This window comes from Oryctolagus cuniculus, chromosome 15, assembly GCF_051225735.1.
Source record: "Oryctolagus cuniculus isolate XC-2025 breed Fujian yellow rabbit chromosome 15, ASM5122573v1, whole genome shotgun sequence".
Classification (NCBI taxonomy): Eukaryota; Metazoa; Chordata; class Mammalia; order Lagomorpha; family Leporidae; genus Oryctolagus; species Oryctolagus cuniculus.
This window is the reverse complement of record NC_142881.1, coordinates 64,885,120-64,908,604: the sequence shown is the minus strand read 5'-3', so window position 1 is coordinate 64,908,604 and position 23,485 is coordinate 64,885,120. Positions and strand designations below refer to the sequence as shown.

The 23,485-nt window shown below is 45.9% G+C and overlaps 1 protein-coding gene across 4 annotated transcripts in view; it reads right to left on the bottom strand.

Annotated features, from left to right (window-relative positions):
- Positions 1-89: 89 nt before the first annotated feature.
- The window catches only part of VCL (vinculin), a 131,097-nt gene continuing 107,701 nt past the window's right edge, over positions 90-23,485 (bottom strand). For 2 of the 4 annotated variants that reach the window (XM_089313491.1, XM_002718405.6), the window contains exons 13-22: positions 23,316-23,444; positions 17,249-17,398; positions 14,850-14,958; positions 13,430-13,732; positions 11,806-11,930; positions 10,009-10,194; positions 7,157-7,360; positions 5,009-5,212; positions 4,533-4,637; positions 90-2,168 (exon numbers count right to left, since the gene is read on the bottom strand). In XM_089313491.1, the coding sequence (XP_089169617.1) occupies positions 2,022-2,168; positions 4,533-4,637; positions 5,009-5,212; positions 7,157-7,360; positions 10,009-10,194; positions 11,806-11,930; positions 13,430-13,732; positions 14,850-14,958; positions 17,249-17,398; positions 23,316-23,444 (1,662 nt within the window). In that variant the 3' untranslated portion in view covers positions 90-2,021. The remainder of the gene's footprint in view (positions 2,169-4,532; positions 4,638-5,008; positions 5,213-7,156; positions 7,361-10,008; positions 10,195-11,805; positions 11,931-13,429; positions 13,733-14,849; positions 14,959-17,248; positions 17,399-23,315; positions 23,445-23,485) is intronic. The other 2 variants (XM_089313492.1, XM_002718406.6) reach the window with 1 other exon arrangement.

The window sequence follows — 23,485 nt, the reverse complement described above, 5'->3', positions numbered from 1 at the left end:
CTTGAGGATTAGTTTCATTGGCTGTTCTGCAGAAGAGAAACTTGACCCTTAAAGCTCTTGGTAAAATGACATAGTCATCCTTTAAAGCATTGTTTATATAAATGCATTTTATTGTCTTTAACAGAACAAAAGAAGAGGCAGAAAATATTTGCATATAATAAATCCTAGTTTATAAATGTAGGTTTTTTTAGTGGTAACATCTCTAATGATCATTGCAGACAAAAAAATTTTTTTTAATTTGTTTCACTGTGTCTTGAGCTCTGATATTAGAGAAAAGCACATCTGGCATAAAGTGTAACCCAGTGTCTCCAAACACTGGAGGAACCTGGAGAGCAAACATGACTTTTCTTATTTCCTCTAAGTAATCTTTAGTAAAACAAAAGGTGATCTTTGGCATAGAGTCATACTTTAAAGGCATTAATATTGCATTTATATAAGAAAGCAACTATACGCATATGCTGAGGACCTTGAAAATAATCTTCATCAGTTAAAAGGAAATAAGAAAGCCTGAGTGTACAGGACCAACTTAAGACAAGTTCTCCACATTAGGAACTAACACATATTGGGACTGGGAAGGAGGGACATTCAAGCAAGGGTTCTTATTCCTTTGCTCACCTGGTTCTGGCTTTGGGAAGAAATACCATTTCATGTGCTAGGGAATGCTCAATCAGCAGTGATTAAGTGCGAAAAGGGAAAAGTTGCCTTCTTTCTGACTTTGTCTAACAGGAAACTTACTACAGTGATAATGAAATATTATACCCATTATACTCTAGAACGGTCATACTTGGGAGAGGATGCCGTGGGCTTGGTTGTAGTTGGTTGACGGGAGGCAGGAATAACAGGAGTTATTTCCCCTTGAATTCAGAGGCACTCTCCCTTAGGTACACAGTGTCCTTCGGACAAGATTCCTTTCCATTAAATGCACTAATTCTTAGGACTGAATTTCGAAAAGATAAAAAGAATATTTTAAAATTACAGATGAACAAACACCTATATAACTTTAAAATCTTGTTTATGAAAGGTATGAGGGAAGACTACAAAAGTCATGGTAAGAGACATGATTTGGTTAAAAATTAAATGCAGCACTTCAGCTCAGAAAGAACAGCTGAGAGCTAAGAATGAATAAGGCCTCAGCGCGAAGACCTCTGCAGGCAGTGACAAAGCATGGAGAGCCCGGGAGTGACCCCACTGGGAGGCCGGGTAGGACCACACCCTGGCTCCTCTGCCCCTCCAGTAGCAGAGAGCACCAGCACACAGTGTGTTTGTGGGATTGGCTACCTTGGCAGGCCGAGGCAGGATATGGGACAGGAAGTTTCCATAGCACAGACAGCTCAGGGGCACAGTAAACATGGAATCGTGATCTGTGAGTACCTCCTGACAGTAAAATTTGGTTTGGATAGTGTGAGAGTCTAGAAGGATTAGCTTGAGGAAGGGCAAGAGATGGGTCCAGACCCCTAGGCTGGGGCTCCTCAGAGGCTACCTTCTCGAGCAGCAAGCTCACTTCCACAAAGACCCAGGTAGCGCAGCCCAGGAAAGGCAGGTAGGGTCAGCAGCAACACGGAAAGCCCAAAACCATTTTTGGAGGCACAGTGATTTCCTTCTTAACTGAATCGCCTGGGCTCTGGGTCTTGGGAGCCTGATGGGAGGATGAGGACCAGTAAAATGCAAACAGAAAGGGAAATGTCCCCTAAAGAATAAGGGCAGAAGAAGTGTCTGGCTAGTGTTCACTTGGATTCTGAGCTTAGGTGAAGTCCATGGGCTAGAAACCCATGCCTACTGGGATAGAGTGTGCATGAATATAACTGTGTTTTGAGAATACAGGCTTTATATGGAGACACATCTCAAAGTGTCCATGACAAAAAAGTATAAATGGTTTCTAATATGAAGAGGCCTCCATTCCTTTCTGATGTCAGGCCAGGTTGTGGCATTCAAGCCCCAGCAACTATGGGTGGCTCCTGGGCCTTGATCATTTTCCTTCTATTTAGTAGGGGTTTCTGTGCCAAGCATGTCCAGTTAGGTGCCTACTGGTACCAGGGAGTCTTTCTAACCCAGCGCAGTGTAAATCCAGCATCTGTTCGAATTTTGATTGAAGCAGCTTCTGCTTCTCGCACAGTCTCCTTCACAGACTGCATGAGGTTCTGAGCATTGTGAACCAGCATCTCTGTGGCCTGCAAGGCAAGAGGAGCTCTGTTATTTCTACTCCCTGATTCGGCCCTGCCTCCAAAATAGGGTTAAGCCTGGAGTAGACTGCAGTTAATCCCACATGAGCCCGGCATCCCCCTTACTTGCTTGGGTCACCAAAAAGAACCCAAAACTGGACCATCACTGATTGTGTACTGTGCCTTCCAAAAGCCTGTACCATATATTTTCTTGGTCTTCAAACATGTTCTTCCCTCAGAACTCTGGTTAATCCTCCCAGTTATCCCATGGCTACCCCCTCACCTCCTTCAGATCTGTACTCAATTGTTAACTTGGTGAGATCTCCCCTGCTCGGATTATTTTATACCTCAAACTACCTTCCCAGATCCTAGTGTTCCTCATCTTCCAATTTCTCTCCATAGAACCTATCACCACTAACTGATGAACTGTATTTTACCTAAATTGTTTGGTTACTTTTGTTTATCTATCTCTATACTACAAGTTTCACAGGGCAGAGATTTTTGTCAACTCTGTTCACTATTAAAGCCAGTGTTTATAACAGGTATTTCATAAATATTAATAATTGGGAAAAGAAGCAAATGAACAGTCAAGAAAACAGATACCTCATAAACCCAGGAAAATCTTAGTAAGTTTATCTTCCAAACACAAACTTACAGGGCTGGGATCACATTGGTATCCAGCATAGAAAGTCCGCAGACTTCAAAATCAAGGAACTTAGCCCCAGGAGTTCTTAACTGTTTTTGAATTGTAGATCTTTTCAGGATTTAATGAAACCTATGGATTCTCTCCAGAAAAAAAATGTCCACACACATGACATGTGTGCCTGTAATTTCGGATTGTTCATATGGGCTACAACTTCCAACCAGTTGATCTTTTCACTTGGCCAACCAAAGGACTTGGGGCCCAGAGAGGCTTGGAGACTTCCCAGCCTCACTCCCACAGTAGAGACAGGATGAGGACTCGGGCTCTGTGACTTACAGTCATGTGAGTGTTCCATTCTACCACACTGCCAACTTCTTCTTTTTTTTTTTTTTTTTTTTTTTTTTTTAATATTTTTGTTATTTGAAAGGCAGAGTTAGAGAATGAGAGAGAGGTCTTCCATCCTCTGGTTTACTCCCCAAATGGCCACAATAGCCAAGGCTGGGCCCAGTCAAAGCCAGGAGCCAAGAGCTTCGTCGGATCTCTAAAGTACGTGGCAAGAGCCCAAGCACTTGGGCCACCCTCTGCTGCTTTACCAGGCACATTAACAGGGAGCCAGGTCAGAAGTGGAACAGCCAGGACATGAACCGAAGCCCATATGGATGCTGGCACTGCAGGCGGTGGCTTGACCCACTGCAGCACAGCACAGGCCCCAATTTCTTCCTTTTCTCTACTGGATTATTTAATGGAGCATAGTGAACATACCTGAAACACATTTCTGTTGATTAATTAATTAACTATGTGATCATGACCAAATCTCTGAGTCTGATTCTTCCTTCCCCATTTTTTTCTACCTTTGAGCAAAAAAGATCATACCATGGGGAAAGAGCCTCGTGCCCAAACTTGCGTTGGACTATGGTAGTGAAACAGCAACAGTAGAACCAAGAAGAGTAGCCTCCTTTTTCCTCTACAGTGCCTCTAGATCAGAAACAGTTGGAGTCCCGAACTACTTCAGAGTTCTCTAAAGAAAGGGATGGTGTCTCTTATTCTTTTAAGCCCTGTAACACCTCAAATATGCCCTGTGTGTGCTGGATGAACCCTGCCTGGACAGTCTAGCAGCAGATGTGCTACCTACACTAAGGTGGCCTTAAGAATCTGGCTCTGAGTAGGGTCTGTTAGAGAGAAGTAAGGAAAGGAAGGGGTGCTCAAGGGAGAGTTTTCTGAAAGACCTAGGCCACAATTCTAGGGAGGATGCTACGGAAGAAGCATCACTTAAGAGAACCTCCCAACTAAAAAAATATAAGAGAAGCACATGCTTGGAGCTTTCCTCTCAGTCTCAGCACAGGCCCGGTCACATCATGCACCTGAAAAGCCCGTACTGTTCATCCTGTGGCACTAACCCCTCTCCAGCCAAAACAACAGTGAGGACAGAGGCCCGAACCTCCCCCTGGGGAAGAGAACTGAGCAGAGTCCTCACTGTCGCTGGAGACACCTGACCTCCCCACACCCGTTTCCCATCTGTACAATGAAAACGTTACACATGAACTGCTTTTCCAATTCCAAATTCCCAGTGCATCTCTCCAGCACAGAGTGTCGCCCCTAGAGCGTGAGCCTGAGTCCATCCCATGTACTGAGTACGTGGTTCAGAGGTGAAATTTTCCCAAAGCTGAATGAAATTGCTGCAAAAAGGCAAAGACACCGCTGGCAAGAAACCAAAAGCAGCAGACACGCACCTGCTCAGACTCCTCGTCGCTGATGTTGGTCCGGCCCAGCATGGTAGCCTTCACTGTGGACAGGATTTTGAGCTGGGTACTTATAGTTGGGATTCGTTCACACACCTAAAAAGAAAGTTTCGTTTGGAATGTCCATGTTGGGCTTACCTGAACCTCCTTAAGGGCAAGCCATCCACCCTCTGGATTCTCAGTGGCTGGCATACAGAAGCCACTTAGTAAATGAGCAGCAAAAATCACTTGTTTTTATCCCTCAGGTTAGTACGGTCCCCTTTATCCAAAAAAGGGAGCATTCAAATTCTTTTCATTTGATTAGGATATAAATGTTCCTGAGTCTGTCTTCCCCAAATACACAAGTGTGTTAGTGTATTTCCCCTTTCTGCCATTTCTTTCCACCACTGTTCACACAGTTTTCTTTCCTGCTTTTCTTCCTCCCACACCTTCTACACACACATAGCCTCTTTTCTTTTCCCAAGTACCTGTAAGAGGTTGGTTCTAATCCGCTTATCTGTGCACTGCTTGGCAACCTCCTTGGCCAACCGAGTCACCTCATCCGAGGCCTTGGCGATGTCCTTGGCACACTGAATGAGTGCCCGCTTGGTACCACTGCCTCCTCTCACAAGCCGAGACATCTCGGCCATCAGCAGAGCCATGCGTTTGGCTGCTGCAATGATGTCATTGCCCTAGGGAAAAGCAGAGATACAGCATGAGGTCTGCCCACGCTCTGGCCAAATCAAGGAAGGAAGTGGAAAAACAGAAGAGGGAGCCTGCCAGTCTAGCAGCGCCCTGGAAGGGAGAGAAGGGAATAGAAGGACGGTTCGTGAGTGATACGGAGAGCAGTGGAGAAACAGAGTGAGCCAGGGCACTGCCTCGGCAAACAGTGAGAGGACAGACACAGACTTCCGACTGGAAAAAGAAAGACCTGGGTGTTAGTCTGAAAGGGCAACATGGGTGTCCCAGGCACGGCACTGAACAAGCACTTAGCATCCCTGGGTTAATCATGTCAATAACATGGACACCGGGCCAAGGGGTTGGTTAAACAGCCATTGTCATTTTTACAGGGAGGGAAGCAGTAGAGCTGGCAAGAGGGGAAAAATAGAGAGGATCCTTTCTGGATGCTGACATCATCCTTTTCATCTGCACTCTTGTTGCAAGTAGCAGCTTAGGACTCACTGCTTAACCGGAATGTAAAATCCCAAGGAACTAGTCTCAGCCTGAGAGAAAAAAAAGTTTTTTTCTGATCTAAACTGCTCCAGCCCTCTGCTAATGCCTCCTGTGTATCTTCTCAGCATAAAAGAATATGTCACCTGAATTTCTCACAAGGAAGATCAAGAATCAGTTCTTCAGTCCCTTCAGCTTAGTGAGGCCTCCAGTTAAAGGAACTTCTGGCAACATAATGCCAAGGGAGGAATCAGAAAAATTAAAGTCCTTATTTAGAACCCCCACTCTAACGAATGGCACTTTATCTGAGATTTGGATTTTGGCTCACTAAAACCCTCATGGGTCATAATAAAAGAAGCACACAGATATTTTATGCCACCAAAGGCTCATCTTTTAGGATGAAAAAATGTCAAACTTAAGGGAACCAGAAAAAGTCCAAAATATGCAAGAGGCCAGGCCCTACTCATTTTTCCCCTCATGCTTATCAACTTCTACCCAATGCAGTGAGGCATACACAAACCATGCCACTGCAGGGCGCTCTGAGACACCTCCATGGGTACCATGAAGTGGCTTGCCATTCACACCAAGGGTGTGCAACAGCTCAAGCAGTAACTGAGGCCCAAGAGAACACAGGTACAAAAGTGAGTCAGGAGATGAGGGGTGTGTTAGACAAGGCCCGCTGGGTCCACTTCTTTCAGTGCAGTCCTGGGATCATTCCAGGATTTCATGACCATGGTTAGAAGACAGCATAGTGCCAGGGTTAGTTATTACCCATCATTCCTCAAAGCCTTTCTTGCAACATGCCGCTTTTAAAGGGAGTAATGTGATTATCCCCACCTCCTACTCCCCAGACTAGCTTTGCTTCAGCCCCCAAGGCCTGTCCTGCAGCCTTGAGTGCTTTCTGTGTCCCATTCCTGCCTCCTCCCACTGACATACTCCGACAAGCAGTAGGTGAAGCCCCTTTCCCTGTGGGCTCCCATCAAGGCCAGCATCTGCCATACAGCCAAGTGCAGGGCAACAAGCAGTTCTCCCCAGAGACCTTGTCATCTAAAGCTACCTCTCACCCTGATCAACTCTGCCTGAGCCATCAGTGAGAGGGCATCAGGGAGCAGGCAAAGCTCAATGATCAGGCCAGGTGACCTTTAATGATTGACAACGGTTACCAGCCTTAAAGTCATTCAGAGATAATCCAAGGATTCCCAAGGGGTTTAAAGTTCCAACAATGGCCACAATGTCACTAAGGAATCCATTCAAAAAGTGCCCCAACTGACTTCCCCCAAACAATCTGGCATTAGCAGACCTGTCAAAGTGGTGAGGACAGTCCTAACAACAAGGTGCAGACAGACAGATGCCCGCCCTGCTCAGACTCACAGGACCCGCACAGATCAGGAGTGATGCAATGTGTCAAGGCTGCACATGGCCGGATGCATTTGGAGCAGCCCCCAACCGGGGGTGCTGAGCAGTACCTTACTAGACCACTTGGTAGCTTCCCGATGCAAGGACTGAGCCGCGGCCAGAATGGGCTGGTTGACCGGCTGATTGGATGGCATTAACAGCAGCTCAGGTTCGTAATCGTCTTCCATGTCAGAGGGGACAGGGAACCCAACAGCATCAGCCGCATCTGCCTCGGCTACACCACCAATACCCACCTCAGCGGCTCGGATACCCGGCTTTGTCGATGGCGGGAAGGACGAGAAATAGGGATAGTGTTAGTAAGAGCAGGAGGATTTGGGAAACAGCTTCAGCTGGTTTAGTAACCAAAGCTCGCCTAAGGAGGGGAAGAAACGGCATATTCTCCAGGAGCCAGATGAGTCAAGGTCCATAAAGGGGACAACTCTCAGCCCAAGTCACCCTGTGACAAAAGGAGCTCAGCCAGCCGCAAGGGTTTACAGAAAAATATTTATACCAAGAAAGCAAGTAGCATCTTTTTCAATAAACTTCTACCAATGTGAAACTTGACAAGAGTAATTCTTACACCAGGACATTTTTAGGAGCCAAACAACCACACAGTAGTGCATAATTAAAAGGACCTGAGAGGGCAAAAGCTTGCAGCCTCATGTAAGCTGCTCGGACTAGAACAGTGTGAACACCGTGCTGGATCATGTGGATTGCAGGGTCTTTCTGGGATACAGAGTTGGGTCAGCTCTACAGCTGCCAGAAAGATTACTTCCTTCAGCAGTTAAAAGTCCCAGAATTTAAAAATACGTGCTGGAGGAGCCAAATACCAAACGAGGAAAGAGGCAGGAAAACAAACACAACGGCGGGTGAAGAGGCTACATCAGGTGCCCGACGATCACCCAGCTGGAAGTAGTCACAAGTAAACCCTGCCCAGCCTCTTACCTCCTCGGGGGGGGGGGGGGACCACATGCCAGACCAGCTCTCTCTCCCCCCGCAGAGTCAGAGCTTCCACAGTCTCTTATTACATATAGCAACTCAGAAAGATTCTCCTCGGATACAACCTCAGTCTCTCTTCTGTTACAAAAGAGAGTCTCACCCACCCTCAAATCTGACATACCCAGTCCACAGACAGGATAACACATGGACTTGGCAACTGTCTGAGGCTAAGCTCAGAGAAGCCCTCAGAGGAGCCTAACACGGTTGCCACAGGAACCTTAGGGAGAGGCACATGAATTCAGCACCACAGTTACATGTTTAAAAGAACACAAGAAGACAGAGCTATTGGATGCTGAAAACAGGCTACGGTGGAAAGCAAATTGCCCTAATGAAGACAGTTTCGATGGAGAATGGCAAACACAGATTCTTTACATTACATATTTGTAACCACAGGGCAAGTAGGAGTTTGAATGAGATTTTACTGGGACTTGCTATCACTCCTGAAACCCTTATCCTTCACAGAAAGCCTGTCTCTGAAGGGTGAAAAAGGATTCAGGATCAACAAGATGTTTGGGTACCATCTAAATTCTTTTGCCTAAGCTCTGTCTCAACCAAGATTCATCCCCATTTCTTAGAGGAGAAGCCAACTTACTGCTGCTAGGTTTCAGAGTTCCAAAGTCCCAGGGACAGACAGACTGACAGGTAGACAAACATTCTCCACCACCCCTACCACTGCTGTAACACAAACACAGTTCAAGCAGCTCCTGACTTCACAAAGTTCAAAGGTAGCAAATCCCTAATGCTCCAAACCACAGAAGACATCAGGACTTCTAGCCACAAATAACAGAGAAGAGCAAATAGGTAGGTCAAGGCTGTTTGCTCCGAGTCTTATCTTTATAATTTATGCATATTCTATATATGGATCTACTGCAATAAAATTTATATTTCCTTTAAAATCTTCGAGTAAAACCAACCTTCACTGTCACCCTCACCCACTCCCACATGCAGTAGGACTCTGCGACATGGATCCAGAGTTGGAAAGCTGCCATTTGAAATAATTACACAGGCCAAGTCTAACACCAGTAAGGTCTGTATTCTTTCTTAGAACTTGAGCTCACAGCTAACAGTTCAGGAAAACAAAGTTAAAAACCAAGGTCAATTTCCAGGCCTGAGAAAAATCCAAGGTCGGCTGCAGGTGCAGGAAGTCCCTTGGGAAGTACATCCACTATAGGAGTTTGAAAGCACTTGAGGATGTGAACAGAATAATGGCAAACAGATGATGGAAATAAAGAGCCAAGGTCACATTAGAAACAGCAGAGAACTGAAACTACATTTCATTGTAAGGTTAGCAATAATACTCTGTTCTCATCTAGAAAAGCTACCACTGAGGGGAAAAATAGGCAAAACTTATTCATGGGGCATGACTACTGCTGCATCCAGGTTTTCAATAACCACATTAATACTGACATTTGCAGACTTAAAGGTGGCCTGGAGCTCTCTTGAGTTGAGAGGTAGGACGATTCTGAGGAATGACCAAGCACACGGCTTCCAAGACAGCAATCTACCTGCTTCTAACAAAAAAAGAGGAGGAAAATGCAAAAATTTCATCTAGCAGTAGCAGAGGCCACGGAAGGCAGTTTCAGATCTGGAGCTCTGATAATGAGCAATGGAACATCTAAAAGCATCCAGCAATCCAAGAAAGATAAGCAATTACTAAAGAATCCCACACGTCCAAGGTCATAGCAGGTGACATTCCAGTGGACAAAAAGAACCCCTCTTCTAACCACAGGCCTCTGAGCTTCCACCTTTGCTGCTGGAAGAAGAACGCATCAAGCACCAGGAACAACTCACCAGACCACAGCTAAGAAGAGGAACCAAAGAGAGGGGTCCCCAGATGGATTCCTCTTCCTAGCTGGGTGCCTGCTTCTTCATTCATCCTTTCTGACAAAACACCCTTCTCAACAAGAAAGGCCGCATTCCTTACCTTGCTGGACCATTTGCGAGCTTCATCATGGAGCTGCCTGGCAGCCATCATCATTGGCTGGTTAATCACCTCCCCGGCTTTCTGCTCAGGGAACTCTTCATCCTTCTCCTCTGGCGGTGGGGGCCTGGGCGGGGGGACCTCACCCTCAGGCAGAGGTGGTTTAGGAGGAGCAAGCTCATCTGTTAGCTAAGAAGGAGAGAAAGTGGGTTGTCAGAAAAGCTGTAGCAACTATTCTAACCCCCTTCCCGAGAATTCTCCCTCTGGAAAGCATCCCTAGAAAAGCCACCCACATTCGCTCCATCTGAGACCACCCACACTGAACCAACAAGAACCACCTGCTTCGAGCTCAACAGCAGCATTATTTTTTCCTCCACAAAAGCTAGCAGCTACTGCTTTGCTCATAGCCCAGGGAGGCACACGCAGCGCTACCAGGATCCAGGACTGGGTCCCAAAAAAGATCCCCACACAAGATACAAGTTTGGGTTCTGGTTCTAGTTTTATCAAAGGGCAGCCGCTAAGGCAAGTAACCTAGGCTCAGGTTCCTCATCTGTCAATGAAGGGAAACTAAGCCAAATGGCCTCCAGGATCCTCATTCTATTTTTATTTTTTTTTTTTTTTATTTTTTTTTTTTATTTTTATTTTTTTTTTATTTTTTGACAGGCAGAGTGGACAGTGAGAGAGAGAGACAGAGAGAAAGGTCTTCCTTTGCCGTTGGTTCACCCTCCAATGGCCGCCGCGGCCGGCGCGCTGCGGCCGGCGCACCGCGCTGATCCGATGGCAGGAGCCAGGAGCCAGGTGCTTTTCCTGGTCTCCCATGGGGTGCAGGGCCCAAGCACCTGGGCCATCCTCCACTGCACTCCCTGGCCACAGCAGAGGGCTGGCCTGGAAGAGGGGCAACCGGGACAGAATCCGGCGCCCCGACCGGGACTAGAACCCGGTGTGCCGGCGCCGCTAGGCGGAGGATTAGCCTACTGAGCCGCGGCGCCGGCCCGGATCCTCATTCTAAATGTCATCAATCTGTTGATCACAGGAGAAACCATGCCCCAGGAGTAGCTCTCTCCCCTGGCCCTGCCACCCACCACCAGCCCAGACGGAGAGAATGAAAGGAAGTGCCGGCTGCAGGGAAGCACTGTTGCTCGGCTCCGTGCAGGAGACCTAATTAGGTCCTCTACCAGCTTAAGAAACAACATCTACTGATACGAAGTATGAGAAAAGTAATCAAAGAAAGTAAATCAAATGGTTGTCTTGATATGCTGTTTCTAAAGTCAAGGGATTTCTGATACTGTTAGTTGGAATAAATACCAAAATATAACAAATACAAGTACTTTGTTTCTAGGATTTGTATCTGCAAATAACTTCTTCCTAATTCATGGGAAAAGAAAAAGAAAAAGAATACAAGCTAAGTGAAGGCAAGAACCTGGATGAGACTCACCACTTCGGTTTTGCCATTATCAGCCAGGGACACTTCCAAGTCTCCTCCCCACAAGCTGTCCAGGTTCTGTTACCACACTCACCACCAATCACTCACCACATCCACACTTACCAAAGCCAGCTCTTCCGCTCCAGTCACTCACTGCCCATCACAGCAAGCCAGTGCCACAGCCACTGACTGACCCATGCATATTATGAAACCTCGAGACTGAGATGCAAAGTCCGTATCCACCTCCCACTAGGCTCCAAGTAAAGGCTGAGCCAAGCCACCTCACGACCGAGGCTCTAGAATACAGGCCATCTTTCTCTCGCTCCTGCCCCAACACCATGCGGCCCCGTTCTCCCCACCCCTCTGAGTTGACTTACACGGAGCTGTTCGAGATCTGGTGGGGGAGGCGGGAAGTCAGGCTCCTGAGGTTGGAAGGCTTCTCTGACCTTGGCCACGGCTCCCAGGATCCGGTATCCCGAGTCCAGGAAGCTCTTTTGCAGCCCTAAAAACAAGACACCCTCCTTTTCAGCTGAGCAGCCCGGTGCCCTGAAGTACTGTCTGTGCAGCAGGGCTGGTTTCCAGTAACAAGAGCTGCACGTGAGGCTGCCAGTGAACACAGGGAGTGACTGGAGGGGAGCAAGGCAGGGCCTGCGCAGGGCAGGACGTGTCACAAGCCAACTGTTCCTGTCGTATTTGGGTGCTTTCTTGGCGCTACTGCTTAACAAGTCTTCAGGAGACTCTGGGGTGTGGCCATTTGGGGCTCAGGCAGCCCCCATCCCCACTCTTATGATGAGGTAGTCAAGAGGGAAGTGTGCCTGACTCAGCACCTGGGAGACGTCAGTTTCAGGCTGGATGGAGAGTCCCTCGCAGTCCTCTCTCCCTGCTCCTTGGCTCTACTCGCCACTCAGCATGTTAACCCTTACAGTGGGCTGAGGTGGCCAAGTCCAGGCGCCTGGAATCCCGGAATCTAATCAAGGCATCAGAAACTTGAATTAGGAAACTAAGCTTGTCATTAGTGATGGCAGACTGAGGATATTAGATTCTGCTTGGGTTGGGGGTAAATAGGACAAGCACTCTTTCAAACTGACTGGATTCTACTCATAGAAATGGCTAGAAACACTGGATGCTCGGAACCAGAAGGATTTCAGGTGATTCCAATCAAAGGAGTGGCCCCAATTAATATCTGCTTTAGGAGCATGGAAAAATTGATCAAATTACTGCTGAAGAAAATCCAGATAATTTGATGCAGGATCTAACAGATCCAGAAGTCAACTAAAGCCTTCCAGAATGGATGGAAATAGAAAACAGTTTGCAAAGAAAACACATTTAAAGAAAATCCCAAAACAAGCAGGTTTTTAGCCTAGCAGTTAGGACAGCCATCCCATATCAAAGTACCTGGGTTCCATACCTGCCCACCTGTGGCTCCTGACTCTAACTTCTTGCCAATACAGACCCTGGGAGGCAATGGTGATATCTCAAGAAACTGGGTTCCTGCTGCCCACGTGGGAAAACTGGATTGAGTTCCCAGCTCCCAGCTTTGGCCTAGTCCAGTCTCAGTCTTTGTGTGCATTCGGGAAGTGAACTAGCATATGGGAGTGCTCTCTCTTTCTCACTCCATCTGTGTGTGTGTGTGTGTGTGACACTGCCTCTCAAATAAGAAAAGAGAAAAAGGAGAGGAGAATAGCATAAAAGACATTATGCCAGTTATATAACCTAAATGGGTGATAAACTGGTTGCCATGCACCTTTTTAGAAAATTCCAAAATAAAGACTGAAGAGGGCCAGGAGCTATTTAGCCAGACAACATTAAAGAAGCAAAGAGAAGATGATCCAGAAGACACTAGCTGACCACAAGCCCATCAACACTGCAGAGACTACAGACTAGGCATCTATAGTTTTTGTGCACAGGCCTTGTATTTGGTGGCTGTAGGGTACATATTCTCTCACCATCTTCCCTGAGTTAACCTAGCTGAGGTGAACCACACCATGCGTTGTTGCTTACCAGGGTCAGAAATGTTTCCAGCCACAGCCTTTGCGTCCATCACCATTGGGGAGATGGTTTTGCTCAGTTCGTCAGAGGCGGCTTTCACAGCCTCACGGAACTTGGGGTCCTCAGAGTTCTCCACCTCTCTCTTAGCCACCAGCAGGATTCGGTTGGCCCGACGAGCAATGCTGGTTGCCCCCGCGACCAGCATCTGCGGCTGAATGTTGGCCATGGCTACCTTACACTTATCCAGGTCTTTTTTAATAGCTTCTTCGGAAGCATCCAGCAGAGATTTGGTATCAATGGCTTCGTCGACCAGCCCTGTCAGAACAGAAATGGAATTCGGTTTCTGTTTTACAAGAACAGAGCCTCCAAAACACTGTTGTCCACTCCGGTTTCTCCTGAGAAAGTGCAACACCCAGAATTTTCTCCTTCAGCTCCCAAGTTTTTTCTATGCAGTCAAAAACTTCCAGGAACACCACAGTATAAAAATTCAGTGAGGACACAGCCAGAAGCCAAACGGACTTGCAGCATTTATACCAACCACGGGCACTGGCCTTCTCGCATCTACAGACAGCCGGCAATGCAACAGCATCAGGAGTAAGCAAGGATTGCGTCTGACACCGGCACCGCATCGCCACCATGTTATCTGTTAATAACATTTCCTCCCTTCTCGTCTCACTCCCCGGCCATCTGTTGCTTGTTGGCAGCTTGTGGTGCCCAAGGTGAGCCACGCGCAGAACTCCAAGAACCCTAACCGGCGGCTCTGGTTTCCGTTACCTCTTCAGACTCCTCAGGAGCTCCACTTTCATTTCTGGCTGCTACAGCCCCTGTCACAGCAGGTCCTGCACAGGCAGGGAAGAGCCTACATTCCGCGCTTCGTCCCTTCCTGCCTATCCCTCCCTGCACAGAGAATGAAGAAGATTCAGAGGTGCCACTTCAGTCGAACGGGCACAGGTTCGCGGGTGGCTGGTTTCTCCCTTTTTAAAAAACAGCATGGTCGATAAAGTCGGAGGGAACTCTGAGACAAGTTGTATTAAATGGTAGCTATTGTGGTTCCTTGAAATGTGAACCGACTGAAAATGACAGGGAGACTTACTGTATCCAAAGACACCGACTCCCAGCCTCTGAAACCAAACTCTGGCTCAGACTGGGCAAAGACACTATTCAAAGAGAAATAGGAACTGTAACCATAAACATCACACTGGGAGGGCAGCATTAAAATAAAAGGCTCAAAGAGTCTCTCTTCCGACAAAGTTGCAAAGCTTGAATCAGAAGCCGCGGCTGCTCGGCAGCCCTAATCAGGGCCAAGTTCACTGCTGAGCACATGACTGATCCTTTATCCCACTACAGCTGAGTAACTTAACCGGTCCTGCTCAAGTTTCTCAGAACTCATTCCTCACGGATTAGACAACAAGCACTTTACACAAAACTCTACCTGTCATCTTCTCCACATTGTCAATCCACTGGTTCTTCATGGTCTCAAAATGTTCATAAGCTGCTTGGTTTCCAGGATTCCTAAGTAAGATGCGAGCCGCTGAGACAACCTGGCAATGACAACGCAACATTTAAACACCCGAGTACCCCTCACACCCAAAATACAACCTTCAGAGACACTTCTCCCTCTTTGCCTCCAGGTGGCGCCAGAAAACCTAAAACCGCCTTTGTCAGACTGAACACATTCGGTTTGCTCTTACAGCTTCTCAGAATGGGGCCTCCACTCAAAGGTTTGATTTTAAGAGGGTAAAAAAGTGACAAAGTGAATGTATGTTCACATGAGACTTCAGAAGAACATGTACAAAACTGACATATATGTAACCTTGATGTCAACTCTTCCATCTAAAGAGGCACCCTTAACAAAGAAACGGAAAACCTACTCAAAACTCATTTAGGAATAATATTAGTAAAAATACATGTTGACAGTTAATAAAATGCTTTCACATCCATTATCTTTTCCCTCCCACATTTATTATCTTACTGAATCCTCACAACAGCCCTGTGAGAGACACAGGACAGGCAATATCTTCACTTTGTAGATGCAAAAAACAAGACTCACAACATCTAAATGACTTGCTCAAGAAGTCCCAGCTAATTAGTAACAGCAGGGGACTGGTGCTGTGGCATAGTGGGTAAAGCCGCTGCCTGCAGTGCCTGGGAAAATAGTGGAAGATGACCCAAGTTCTTGGGCCCCTGCACCCCAGTGGGAGATCTGGAAGAAGTTCCAGGCTCCTGGCTTCAGCTCAGTGCAGCTTCAGCCATTATGGCCACTTGGGGAGTGAACCAGCAGAAGGAAGATCTCTCTCTCTGCCTCTCTGTAACTTTGCCTTTCAAATAAATCCTTAAAAAAATTTTGCAACGGCACTTGGGGAAGAAGGAAATGACATTTACTGAGTACCCATTAATATGCAGGCCATATACAATGCACTGTCGTTTTTTTGTTGTTGTTGTTGTTTTTTGACAGGCAGAGTTAGACAGTGAGAGAGACAGAGAGACAGGTCTTCCTTCCATTGGTTCACCCCCCCAAATGGCCGCTACGGCCAGTATGCTGCGCCAATCCAAAGCCAGGAGCCAGGTGCTTCCTCCTGGTCTCCTGTGCGGGTGCAGGGCCCAAGCACTTGGGCCATCCTCCACTGCCTTCCCAGGTCACAGCAGAGAGCTGGACTGGAAGAGGAGCAACCGGGACAGAATCCGGAGCCCCAACTGGGACTAGAACCCAGGGTGCCGGTGCCGCAGGTAGAGGATTAGCCAAGTGAGCCGTGGTGCCGGCCACAATGCACTGTTACTCCTCAAAACAATCAGTTAGAAATGAATTGGGCCCATTTTACAGATGAGGAAACTAAGCCTTAAGGTCACAGAGGATTCAAACCCAAGTATGTCTCCAAAGTCCTCATTCTTTCCATAGTTGGTGGCATAAGTAGTTTTCTGGTTCTTTTTTAGGAATCTCCACTTCATACTGAAATCCGTGCTTAATGTCCCATGTTTTATGGATATATTTAAAGAAAGTTGGACATGTTCATATTTTATGAAAAAATTTTTTTAAAATTTGGATGAAACCCTCTTTTCAAGAGAATCTAATGTGTTAATCTGTTAACATGCCACATAGGCAAAAGTTGATTAAGAGATGTGCTTATTTTCTCCATTTCTCCCCATAAGTCCCGACGTAAGCCAGCCTCACATATTTGTAAAGCTTATCACATTTCCTAGTGTTACCACAAGTACTGAATAAATCAATGAAAAAATGCATTTTCCTATAATTTGAATAGAAGAAAAACTACAGAAGCATCACAGTAAATGATGCTGACCTGATATTTTTAAGAAAATCAATCACTTAATAGAGCTTTAATTTCTGTCCAACTGGCTTTGCTTCAAATATTTTATTCCCAAACTTACTAGTTATACCTTGGTTATATAATTAATTATACATCTTGGTTGTACACTTAACTAGAAAAAATAAAATAAATTATGGAAACAACTGATTTTTCTGTTAAATCAAAGAGATAATGAAGAAAGATAGAAACTTAAACCAGTTTCTCAAAACTAACCAAATATTTTCCTAATTATATGAGTGTGATGAGAGGGTGCTTTACTAGTTTTTTTTACTTTCAAAACCAATATTTGATCATTGTTCAAAAAATTCAAACACAAAAATGCATAACACAGAACGTGCTATAATCACAACCCTAGAGATCAGGAAGGCTGACGCTACAGGTGTTTGTGGGTTTTACTACTGCCATCTGAATAAAAGTGTTCAAAAATGTTCAAAACTATTCTGTAATTACCTTTCTTTACTGAATATTACACAATCAGCATCAAAATCCAGAGTGGGCAAAAACGAACCTGGGGTGTGAGTTCTCGGGCCGTCTTCACCGATGCCTGAATGCCTTCCACGGTTGATTTATTAGCAGTGCCAACAGCAGCCGCCTTCTCTGCGGTGGCTCCAAGTCTCCCTGAATGGTTTTCAAAGTTAGCTGCTCTCTCATCAAATACCTTGAGAAAACAAACACATCAAAAAAAACTGATTTCAATAAAATGCGCCATTCAGGAAAATGCCTCTCTTCAAGCAGACACAGCGACTGCTCAAAGATTTCAAAGATGACACCAAACCCTAAGAATGAAGCCGCAGTCAAATACCAAACCTGCACTTGACATGCCTCCTCAGAGGTTGAGCCATGGCATCAGGTGGACACACAGCCTGAATTTCAGTTCACCCAATGCTTATTAAGTGCAGTCAGGACACACAGTGTTGCATACTCTGAAACACGGAGCCCACAGAATGGGAAGGCTGAACAATCTCCATACCCCAAAGGCTTTAATCCTCCAGTTTGAACAAGACAGACAAACCCACTTAGGGCTCTACCATAGGTAGCCGGGTGTGCCCAGAATAGCCACAGAGAGTCCTACTGGTCTCTAGCCTCCTCAGAGCAGCATCCCTCAGACATCCCATTGCCATTAAGGCTGTAAAAACGCCACACTTGACCTCCACAGAAAACTGCTAACTGGCACCCACCCTCAGGCCTGACACAGGGAAAGGATGAATGACTTTTTTTCTTTTAAGATTAATTAATTTACTTGAGAGGCAGAATTACAGACAGAGAGAGAGGTCTTCCATCTGCTGGTTCATTCCCCCAGATGTCTGCAATAGCCGGAGCTGCACTGATCCAAAGCCAGGAGTCAGGAGCTTCATCAGGGTCTCCCATGTGGATGCAGGGGCCCAAGCAATTGGGCCATCTTCCACTGCTTTCCCAGACACATTAGAGGGAGTTGGATCAGAAATGGAGCAGCCAGGACACTAACTGGCTCCCATAAGGGATGCTAGCACAGGTGGGGGCTTCACCTACCACACCACAGCACTGGCCCTGGTTGAATGACTTTTATTAACTCCAAATATGAAACCATGTACTTAAAATTCATTCAACTCTCATATCTTAAGAGTTAACTTTTGGTTAGACATGGCTATTATGCAAAGTTGCACACCACTAAAGGGACTATCTAACTTACTTAAAATGATAAAAGCTCTTCCATCATTTATTGGATAACATTAGAATTGATACTTGAAAAAGTAATATATATCAAACAGCACTGGGTCACGTTTACAATATACCCAGACCACATCAGGAGCTACCTGGCAAATTCATCCCATTTTTGCCTCCTACCAAGCTTCCACTTGCCTGTACGTGAACACCAGGGCTGAAAAATGCAGACAGTCCCTAAGGTTTCTTAGAAGTGCCAACCACTCCCTAAAATACCTTATCTCCTCGCCCTCTTGTCCTGGCTTCAGTCCTTGTTTGGTTAACAGGTGTCCTACACTCTGCACCTACAGGTTATTTCCTATTTTGGTCGATATCACAAGTCCAGACGATGGCTGCTGCGCCCTCTGATTAATTATTTAACATGCCTTTCTTGTCATTCAACAAAAGTTTACTGAGCAATGCTGCAGCAGGCGCTGACGATACAAAGTTGAATGAGACATGAGTATCTGCAACTCAAGGAGTTCACAACCTAGTGCAGGCAAAGGGCCCACAAACAGGCATTTATACTATACTACACCATGTGCAGTCACTACACTACACACTAATATTATAGGGACAAATGGAAAGGTACTTCACCCATACAGGAAGCAAGGGACAATACATAGAATAGAACAGCGGTTAAGAGGAAATAGTTGGGCCAGCGCCACGGCTCACTTGGCTAATTCTCCGCCTGTGGTGCCAGCACCTCGGGTTCTAGTCCCGATTGGGGTGCCAGATTCTGTCCCGGTTGCTCCTCTTCCAGTCCAGCTCTCTGCTGTGGCCCGGGCAGGCAGTGGAGGATGGCCCAAGTGCTTGGGCCCTGCACCCCATGGGAGACCAGGAGAAGCACCTGGCTCCTGGCTTCAGGCCATAGCAGCCACTTGGGGGGTGAACCAACAGAAGGAAGACGTTTCTCTCTGTCTCTCTCTCTCTCTCACTGTCTAACTCTGCCTGTCAAAAAAAAAAAAAAAAAAAAAAGAGGAAATAGTTGAAAAAGAAAGGGAAAATAATAAGGCAGAGAGAAAGAAAGAACTAAAGCATGGAAATCAAAGAGTACGCAGGAAACTACAGCATTTAAGTATTGCCAGAGCATGAGCTGAGAGGCAGGATTTATAGGAAACTGGTAAAGAAAGAGTATTAGCAGTCAGAACACAAAGCTCTAGCTTTATCCTATGTGAAAGGGAAGGCCCACTAAAAGGTCTAAGTGGGGGCCCAGCACTGTGGCATAGCAGGTAAAACTGCCACCTGTGATGCTGGCACCCCATGTGGGCTCCTGCTTGAGTCTTGGGTGCTCCACTTTTGATCCAGCTCCCTGCTAATGTTCCTGGGGAAACAGCAGAGGATAGCCCAAGTGTTTGGGCTCTTGCACACATGTGGGAGACCTGGAAGAAGCTCCTGGCTCCTGGCTTCTGTCTGGCCCAGTCCTGGTTGTTGTGGTCATTGGGGAGTGAATCAAAGACTGGGAGATTTTCTCTCTCTGGCTGTCTGTCTCTCCCCCTCTATATATAACTCCGTCTTTAAAATAAATAAATCTTTGAAAAAATTTTAAGAAGAAAGGTCTAGAAGTAGGAGAATATCAGGGTCAGACTTGTATTTTTCTTTTATTAGTGGCCACATGACAGATTCAAAGACCAGTCAGAACTATGCAGACAGACAGACAACAGGGACAAGGACCAGAATTAGAGCCATGCCAAGAATCATGAAAAATGGAAAGGATTCAAGAAATACCTGTAAGACCAAATTAGTATGCTTTAATTATTTACTGGTATGAGAAGATGAGGGGAAGAGAAAAGCCACTGGCAACTCACAAATTTCCAAGAGAAAACAGAAGAACAACACATGCTGGGGAATCTACGAAGCATCTGTAGGAGAGGTCCAGCATACAGCTGGAGAGCTGGATAGCCTGAATCTCAGAGACACGTACAACAAAAAAATGGCACATCATCCCAACCTAGGGGGACCATGAGCTGAACTGCCTTGTACTCTACACTGGAGAAAGAAAATGAAGATCATTTGCAAATCAGAGTAACACAAACCTCCACCTACTAGTTCTACATTATCTTGGGCCTGATTTAACCCCATCTCATTTGCTGCCAATACTATAAAGGCTAGAAAACCAAATACTCATACTTGTTTTCCAAGATTCCTTGGTAACCAGGGTGGCCATGTGACATAGTTCTGGTCAATAGTACATAGCCAAAGGTTTCCTGGATAAGTTCTGGCACCAGATATGCAAGGAATTGGTCTAGGAACTGGGGATGAGCAATGACAAAACAAAATCCCTGCTGCATGGAGCTTTCATGCTAATTTCAGATAAATAAAAAATGAGGCAAATACGTCAAACATGGATAAATGCTAAGGAGGAAAGTAGGCTATGCAGATTAAGAAACCCCTGAGAAGGCTGGCATTGTGGTATAATGGATAAAGCAACCGCCTGCAGTGCTGGCATCCCATATGGGTACCGGTTCAAGTCCTGGCCACTCCTTTTCCAATCCAACTCCCTCCTAATGTGCCTGGGAAAAGCAAAAGAAGATGGCCCAGGTCCTTGGGCCCCTGTACCCATGTCAGAGACACAGAAGAAGCTCCTGGCTTCAGTCCGGCCCAGCCCCAGCTGTTGCAGCCATTTAGGGAGTGAACCAGTGGATGCAAGACTCTCCTCTCTCTCTCTCTCTCTCTCTCTCTCTCTCTCTCTGGCTGTGCCTTTCAAATAAATAAAATAAATCTTTAAAAAAAAAAAAAAAAACTATGAAGGTCTATGAAACCCTGTTATATTTCCTAAGATGCTAGAAATACTTCTTAAAGAAAAAAGAAAAGAAGCCCCTGGGAGTAGGGCTGCTATTTTAGGTGGTCAGTAGAGAGCTCAAGCTCAAGAAAGTAAATGAGGGGCCATGCTATGGTGTAGCAGGTAAAGCAGCCGCCTGCAGTGCCAACATCTCATTTGAGTTCTAGCTGTTCCTCTTCCAACCCAGCTCTCTGCTATGGCCTGGGAAAACAGTAGAAGATGGCCCAAGTGCTTGGGCCCCCGCACCCACATGGGATACCTGGAAGAAGCTCCTGGCTCCTGGCTTTGGATTGACGCAGCTCAGCCATTAAGCTATTTGGGGAGTGAACTAGCAGATGGAAGACCTCTCTCTTTCTGCTTCTACCTCTCTATAAATCTGCCTTTCAAATAAGTAAATAAATAAATCTTAAAAAGAAAAAAAAAATAAATGAGTAATACACAGTTATCTGTCCAAAGAACAGAGAACAAGCACAAAGACCCCAGGATGAGAAACGGCAACAAGTAAAAGGATCACTAAGCGTACAAATGAAGAAGGTCAATATGGATAAAGAAGCACGGGGGCCAGCGTTGGGGCGCAGAGAGTTAATCCGTTAAGCCGCTACCTGTGACACCAGCATCCCATGAGCTCCAGTTTGAGTCCCAGCTGCTACACTTCTGATCCAGCTCCCTGCTAATGGCCTGGGAAAGCAACAGAAGATAGCCCAAGTCCTTGGGCCCCTGCACCCACATGGGAGATCCAGATGGAGTCTTAGGCTCTTGGCTTCAGCCTGGCCTAACCCTGGCTGTTGCAGCCATTTGAGGAGAGAATCATTGCATAAAAGATGCCAATCTTTCTTTCTCTCTCTCTCTCTCGCTCTTGCTCTCGCTCTCATCCTGTAACTCTGCCTTTCAAACATAAACAAACAATAATAATGAGCTTATAAAAACCAGTTGTGCCCATATATTCCCAAATCTGCTTTCAGTTGGGGTGGAAGGATTTACATCACTAAAATCAACTGACAGTACAATCAGGGCTTTTGTTTTTTATATTTCTGGAGAGTTGATTTATGAGCATATCACTGGCCTTGCTGTTCATTGTAAGGACTCTGGCTTCACCCACTGGAAGGGTTAGAGTAGAATGACATCAAATGATCTCAGAGAATTATCCTGACTTCTGTATGGAGAATAAAGTACCCTAATAAAATGGACACTTGTAACTGGAGTACTCCTATGCCTCATTTCTTTCTACCTTGAGTATCATTTGTGGTGGTGCAACAGCTATTCCACATCATGAGTGAAAGGCCAAGAAAACCACATCGACACCAACTTTCATGGTATGAATTTTCTGAACCAATGCCAGAGCTACCTACTTTCATGTTCCTTGTTATGCGATGAAAATAAACTTTGTCTGTTTTAATATCCAATGGTAGGTTCCTGAGAGAATGCTCATTGCCCTGCCTGGTACTCCAGGGCAGACTTCGTTTTCATTTCCAGTTAGTGAGAGATTAGCAAGTTTAATCAGGGCCTTCTCAGTCTCTGGCCCTTATCACCCAGGTCAGGCCTATGAGCAGGATCTTAACACATCATGTTTGCAGCACAGCATCAGGAATGACTTAGTACTAAATGCTGTATTTTTCTGTGTCTGCGGGCAGCATACATAAGTGATACAAAGGAGCATTAAGGGAGCAAAGTGCTGATCAAGACTGGCTCAGGAAGTGATGAGAAAGGCCCTCGTGGTGTTACCAGGTGCTATCTCATGCTGCGATCAGCACACACGGGGAGAGCATGTTATTTCTCAGCCAGGCAGCAAATGCTCCTGTCTTTGAATTAACCTGTGTGAACCTTTTTATTTATTTAAATCAAATCACAAATAAAAGCAAAATAAAGACAGGTATTTAAAAGAAAAAAAGTACATTTAATGGTAGGTCAGTTCTTCTATTGCTAGCAATTAAAGGTATTCTAAAATGAAATTCTTGGTTTTCCCCCTTGCATTGCTTCTGCTATACACTGTAATCACATTTTACCTTAAAAACAAAACAAAACAAAACCAAAAACCTTTGGTATGGGTGTGTGTGTGTGTGTGTGTGTGTGTGTATGTAGCCAACAAAAGGAACGGAAGACCTCAGCTACTCACCTCTTCTCTGTTAGGGGCATCAGGAGGGGCTGTAGCCGCCACTGCCAACAGCTTGATGGGAGTTGTGGTATCGCTGAAAACATCCGACACCTCCTGCGTCATGGCCTCTTGCATCTGGGCTTTCAGATCCTTAAAAATATTATTTAAAAATGAAAATGTCCAGAAACAGC